The sequence below is a fragment of the Brachyistius frenatus genome, unplaced genomic scaffold (genome assembly GCF_029030835.1).
Source record: "Brachyistius frenatus isolate BFR_SWC_R1_liver_20210118 unplaced genomic scaffold, ASM2903083v1 Contig_5, whole genome shotgun sequence".
In the NCBI taxonomy this organism is placed as follows: Eukaryota; Metazoa; Chordata; class Actinopteri; family Embiotocidae; genus Brachyistius; species Brachyistius frenatus.
The window spans coordinates 8,717,863-8,724,985 of NW_027210604.1; the positions used below are offsets into that span (position 1 = coordinate 8,717,863).

The 7,123-nt window shown below is 38.5% G+C and overlaps 1 protein-coding gene across 1 annotated transcript; it reads right to left on the reverse strand.

Annotated features, from left to right (window-relative positions):
- Positions 1 to 1,858: 1,858 nt before the first annotated feature.
- Positions 1,859 to 5,583, reverse strand: rab38b (RAB38b, member of RAS oncogene family). The gene is made up of 3 exons (XM_069722597.1): positions 5,321 to 5,583; positions 3,442 to 3,719; positions 1,859 to 2,008 (listed from the first exon to the last, which is right to left on the reverse strand). The coding sequence occupies exons 1-3, from the start codon at positions 5,547 to 5,549 to the stop codon at positions 1,859 to 1,861; spliced, it is 657 nt and encodes a 218-aa protein (XP_069578698.1). The 5' UTR covers positions 5,550 to 5,583.
- Positions 5,584 to 7,123: the final 1,540 nt, after the last annotated feature.

Below are 7,123 nucleotides of genomic sequence, written 5' to 3' on the forward strand. Positions count from 1 at the left end.
TTAATTTATTTGACTGCTTCACAATAAATAATGGAAAAAGTACAATCCACAAGTATAATTAGTTTAAGACGTGAAGTCTTGTTTCACTTCTTGAACATATCATACGATGATTTCTCATAAAGTATTGTCCTGGGCAGAAATGTGTGCGTGTTCCAGTTCGGTCCAAATCAGCTCTAAAAATCTATAGTGTGGCACTGTGCTGACATCGCATGATGCATGATGCATGATGTCACGATGTCATACACCCTCATGATGAGCCAAACTAACACTGTGATATTGTCTTGTGGGGACACCATTGTTTCAAATGTATCACTCCCTCATGTACATGCTGTAAAATACCAACGAGAACTCACACGTTAACACATGACACTGTTGCATCAGGCTTGTAAACACCATGGAAACAAGAGGAAACAATGTAACATATGTCAATAGACACTTATTGTATATTTGAATGGATGGCAACAGAACAAACAATACACTTGATTTAAACAGAGGACAGTGTATGTGAGGAAGATACAAGATGAGGTAAAAAGGAACAAGGGCATGGAAAGTGGAAACATTTGTGTAAATGTGTATGTGCACCAGTGTGTGTCTGCAGTGAAAAATAGCTTCCTCTGTAAGAGGATACCCATGGAAAAAAAAAAAAAAAAAAAAAAAAAAATACTCTGGTTACCATGGATACTGAGTGTTACGGTAGGTTTGGCGGATTAATTTATGAGGATGTCCAGTTTACATCTCGAAAAGGAACACAACCTTTCTTGTGATGATGTAAAAATAACACAAACATAGACATATTAATCAATTCTGATTAAATAAAAAAAACAATTTAGTCTGATGTGGAAGCCAACCAGTTTGAAAACCAACCCTTAGACAGAAAGACAACCACTCTTCTCCCATTATAAAATACATATATATATATATGTCTCACAAGTTTTTGATCGCTTTAACCTGAACTGCTCAAGTGGACCTACCCACTGGCCATAAAAGACTCGTTACTCGAGGCAAGCTCCAGAATGTTTGTGTATCTAAGTGTTTTTTAATTCTCTATATCTTTACAGCTGCTTGCACTGACCAAGGTGTTGCTATAAGTGTGAATGTGTTGTTACTTAAACTGCCTAGTTAAACTAAGACTTAACACAATAGTCAGTTTTAGGAAGGATTTTAAGCAATTTAACACAGAACAATACCAGCATACAATCATTAAAGCATATTGTGAATAATCTAAAATCATTGACAAACAATGTATAAAGTTCACATAATTACACAATAAATCCACTGAAAGTGGTCAATACTGCTTTCTTCGGCTTATGTCGAATGACAAAAAAAAAAAATGCTTTTCTCCTACAATATTTTATTCACCAGGTTTATGTGGATCACAAGCACACTTGACTAAATTGGTGAAAAACATATATAAGTTTGATGACACAGGTGTTCCTATTCGGTCATTACAGAACATCTTTGGTTGTGTTGCTTCAACTGTACTGGAAGCACTTCCTCCTTTTGTTCGGTTTGATCAGGGAGGTCAGGATGTTGCCGGTCCTTTTAAAAGTGACCTGTTGTTAGAATGTAAACTTTACAAGCCAAAAAAAATAATAGGAAAAGTTGACCACTGACTCTTGTCTATGCTCTTCAGAACGATGGACCACATCATGCCAAGCAGCACAGACAGCAGTGTTATACTTACCAGAACTTTTACTTGTTCGTATATTCATAAAAGAAATGCAACAAACTAAAATGTTCTATGCTGTTTGGACTAAAGATACCACTTTGATTTCTTTGGAGGGCTGTGGTGCATTTGCCCCTCTCTGTCCTTCTATGCATCCATTTATTTCAGTCCCACCATCGCTCCTTCTTCTCATTACTTAAAGCAGCCGGAGCAGCTTGTCTGCTTGTTGGAGGCAAGCTGCGGTGAGACTGTGTCCGGTACCACACTTTTCAGGATTTCATGTTCTGTGGCCATGATGTGCTTGACCAGGAAGTTTGCAGCTTCACTGATGTTGAGGCAGTCCTAAAGGACATAAATAAACTGCCGTTAGATATTGAACAATTACCACAGTTCAGCTAATGTTACCCTGTGCATTAACAGTAGTTAATCTAAACCCTGCTCAAACTTTAGGTCACTAGCATGCTCTCACCTTCACGCAAACGACACCATGTGTGCGCTTGAATGTGTTTAAAAATACTCTATGTAAGTGCTGTACACATTTTCCTAACTGTTACCAGGGAAGGCTGAGTCTATCTGTCTGCTTTGCCCACCTCTGATTCGTCTGCTGAACCTACTCCTTATAAACTTTGACCTTTCAGAATGTTGAGTCTTGATGCCACGAGGATGGCAGCACACTTACGCTGCTCTAACACAGAAGTGTCAACAGAGAATGTGCAAATGAGGGCAACTTTAGCAGAATTTAAAGCTATGTGTAAACACAGTTGTGTTTGAATTTGTACATAATATGCAAGAAAATGAATTCAAACTGTTAAAGTATGCATCAAAAAAAGTAAAATAAAATGTTGTTTTTCACTGATTCTTTGGCAGATTAACAAACATTCAGTATTTATACAGAGAATATTTCTTCAGACCTTCATAACTAATTGTAGTAAAGATCACAGGATACCATATATATCGTATCTATGTGGAAACATATGATGCATAAAACACATGCGATTCTACCACCATAAAAAACTGAATTTTAGAATTTTTATATTTCAATCAATAAAAGTTTGATGCTTTGATGATCTATCAGGTTAAAAAGATGCAACATATTATCAGATTGTGGTTCTATAATTTGAATCCACTCAGGCAATGACTGAAAACAGTGGGGTTCAAGTGATTTCATTACGTTTTTCGATTGGAAGCAGACCTTCATGCAAGAAGCACAGAGCAGTTGAAAATCTCTTTAATAACTTGTTGTGAACCCACTTTGTAAATTGATCTCTCGTACAGCCATCTTCCATGTGGATATGAAATTCCAGTTGGCTCTGTAGGGATGTTTGTGACAGACTGAAGTGACCTGAATGGAAGAAGATCTCCACTGGGCGTGTCAGCCAGTCATCGCAAAGTCCTACAATCTGGGCCATTCATTGTCATTTGATGATTTGGGAATTACGCTTATTCACACGCTTGCTGAGATCTGAATGAGTGCGTTTCTATAACTTCATAATCAAATTGTCATTCTTAAATGTTTGTACGGATTAAATTAACAAGATACAAAATTGTTAATAAGTGAGTGATAGAGGCAATGTTTATTATTTTTGGATAGATCTGCATGTTTCTCCCAATTTCCAGTCTATGGTAAGCTATGCTAAGTGTCTCCTGGCTCAAGGTTCATATTTACCTGACAGGTAATAATTTTCACTTCTAGTACTCAGAAACAAAGTAAACACGTGTATTTCCCACATTACAAATGACAAACAAGAATACCTTCAACCATACTCTGGTCTCACCTTAGCAGAGGTCTCAAACCAACCAACAAAGCCATGGTCCTTGCAGAACTGGTCCATTTTGATGCCGTTGTTGCTCAGCTCCCTACCCTGGTCACATTTGTTAGCCAGCAGCACAGTGGCAATGCCCTGTCCATTAGCCAGCATTAATTTGGAATCCAGATCCTCTTTCCACTTAACAACGGCCTCGAAGGTCGTGGGCCGCGTCACATCGAACACTATGAAGGCTCCCATGGCTTCGCGGTAGTACACTCGTGTCATGTTCCCAAAACGTTCCTGCCCTGTGATGAACACACACACACACACACACACACACACACACACACACACACACACACACACACACACACACACACACACACACACACACACACACACACACACACACACACACACACACACACACACACACACACGCACACACAAGGAGCTTCATTCAATAGTGTGACAACATTGTTGTTCCCAACCTTCAGTTTGATAAGAGATTATCATTGTTTCCCTGCATTTTTGCATTTTGACTAATGCAGCTGACATGAGGACTGCAGTTAGCTGTGCCTGCATTTTCCATGAAACAGCACATTCCTGTGGTCTTGCTGCACTTAACCAGATGATCAATGCAGCTTCTTGTTCCTGCTGATAATAAACCTACTTAATTTAAACCTGTATTGCACTGTATTCATTAACATCTGAGAGAATGTGAAAAATATGTATGTATCTGTGTTCATCAGTCCTTGAGTTGTGTAGGAAATGGAAATCAGGTGGTTGAGGAGCAACAGGACATTCCCTCAGGGTGTGTGTTCTGCTGTCTAATGTGAGTACTTGTCAGTCGAGAGCTGAGTGTGTGGGTGTGTGCATCCTGCTGGCTGTGAATGCCATGTCCTCTCAGCAGAAAAGTTTACATGGTTGAATAGTAATGAATAAGAGGCCACTTTTGTCTTTCTTTGCTTTACTTTGACAAAGACAAAATTCTACAATCTGCATCACGACTAAAGAGGAAATGGAAAATCTGGATTGACAGTTTCCTCCTTTTGCACCAGAATGTATGAATGGTTTTCAGCACTCATTAGCAGAAACTCTCTCAGACAGACACACGTCACACATCTCACTTGACACACTGTCATGCTGATGGTGCAGTTTGCAAATAACAAACCAGAATCTTTTTAGACTTATTTACATGCAATCATAATTTTATTTAATGGATCAAAATTAACCAGTTAAGGCGTGTGCCAGCACCTGTGTGCATGAGAGTGACTTAGTGACGGTGTTTTGTTTTTGATTTAGTTACAATGACACTCCTGTGACTGGCCTTTAAATCTCCCTCACATGGGCCTAATCACATGATGCAACATCATATGAATGACTGAATAACAGTGTGCTCGTCTTCTCTAAGCAATTTATGTGTGTGTGTGTGTGTGTGTGTGTGTGTGTGTGTGTGTGTGTGTGTGTGTGTGTGTGTGTGTGTGTGTGTGTGTGTGTGTGTGTGTGTGTGAGAGAGAATAGTGTGTGCCTGAGCTCTCTGCAGTGACAGTGCATCTTTAAGTTGTGAATGTTTCATAATTTTACAAGTCATGCCTCACTGTCAGTTTGAAGATAAGTATTATCTGCATAAACGATCAAGTTTTCAGGAACTAAGGCAACAGCGCTAAACATATAGTTTCAATTTGAAAGGGTTTCATCACATTCTAACATAAAAAAAGAAGCCAAATTTAAGCCATAAACGGTGTGCAACTAATCCATTACACCCACCTGTGAGCTTTATTGGACCCTGCATTTTATGTTTGTTGCCAAGTTTCTTTGAACTGCAGTGAAAGCAGGAGATGATAACTATACCAGCAAATATAAGACATTAAACACAGCTTATTGAACATCTTCACTGTCTCACCTGCGATGTCCCACAGCTGAAGGCGGATAGTCACAGAATCCCAGTTCAACACTTTGAGGGCGAAATCCACTCCGATGGTGGCCCGGTAGTTAGTGGAGTAGGTTTGGTGGACGTAGCGCCTGATGATGGAGGTCTTCCCGACCCCGAGGTCTCCGATAACCAGCACCTTGTACAAGTGCTCCATCCGGGCGTTCTGCATGCCGTTGGACTGGGATGGATGGTTGGTCATTTCACCTGTTGGATCTCAGAAGCAGCAACTTTCAAAAACGTCGTGTCCGGTAAAACTGCGATGTGCGTCCTCGCTCCCCTAGTGTCGTGTATCTTCCTCTCTGTATGGGTTCAGGATCCGCCCTCTCTTTAGGGCAGTGTGTGTGATCGCTCAGGGGCTGTGTTCGGGAACTTGTGACCTCGCCTCGCCACCTTGAGACGCGCAGTACGCACGGATTAACGAAGGCGTCTTCTTTCTGCAGTCACTGACTGTTGTTAAAGTTTTACTCTGTGCGCTGCGGAGCTGTCACCTCCTTGAATCAGCGTAATAACTTGGCCTATTAAACTCATCTTAATAAGAGTATTGCCTTCTGACATTTGGCCATAACTGCATAATTATGTAAGAATAGTAAATTCAACCAATGTTATCAAAAACAGAAGACACTGTGCTTTCTTGTCTGAAGAATTTAGAGCTTTATCTGGATAACTTTTTAATCAGAACCCAATGAGACCTGAAACATTAACTGATGTTTGGTTGTAAGTTACAGATATAACACAAGCCTGCTTGTTTTGGACGACATAGTGGCTTTTTTTTTTTTTTTTATATATATATATTTCGGACGACTTCTTTCATAATTTAGACATGCTATTCTATGACTTTTTAAAACAATTTTTTTTACATATTTTGGAAAACATGCTATAGTATGACATTTTTGTCATGTTTCGGACAACATGCTATAATATGAATAGTATGACTTTTTTTAAATGACAAAAAAGTCATACTATTGCATGTTGTACAAATTCTTAATACAAAGTCATACTATAGGCTGATACTTCACAGTAAGAAAATTGTGGAATCAATCCCTACTTTACCCATGCAAGGCAGAGAGAGAGAGAAAAAAGGCATACAATAGTATGTTGTTCTTAATATGTAAAAAAGCTATAGTATGACTTTGTTTTCATATTTCGGACGACATGCTATAGTATGACTTCTTTTTTTTTTTAGATATTTTAGTTGACATGCTATAGTATGACTTTTTTTTCATATTCTTGACGACATATATAAAGTCACAATTTTTTTTTCATATTCATAACACGTCATCCCAGACGTCACATCTGGGATGACGTGCTATAAACATGAAATTGGCACAGTGATGCAGTGTTTAGAGCAGTGGTTTGAACAGTGGCCTCACAGGGAAAAATTCCTGGGTTCGATTCCCACCTGATACATTCTTGTCAGTTCAAAAAAAGTCATACTATTGCATGTTGTACAAATACTTAATACAAAGTCATACTATAAAAAAATATGAAAATATCAGAAAAAAAAATCATTCTATCGTATGTTTTTTAATATTTTGGATGATATGCTATAGTATGACTTTTTTTTCATATTTTGGACATGCTATAGTACGACCCTTTTTTTCACGTTTCGGACGACATGCTATAGCATGTCATCCAAATTATGAAAACAAAGTCTTTCTATAGCATGTCGTCCGAAATGTGAAAAAATAGTCGTATGTTCTCCAAAATATGAAAAAGTGTCATACTATAGCATGTCATCCAAAATATTAAAAAACATACAATAAAATAAAAAAA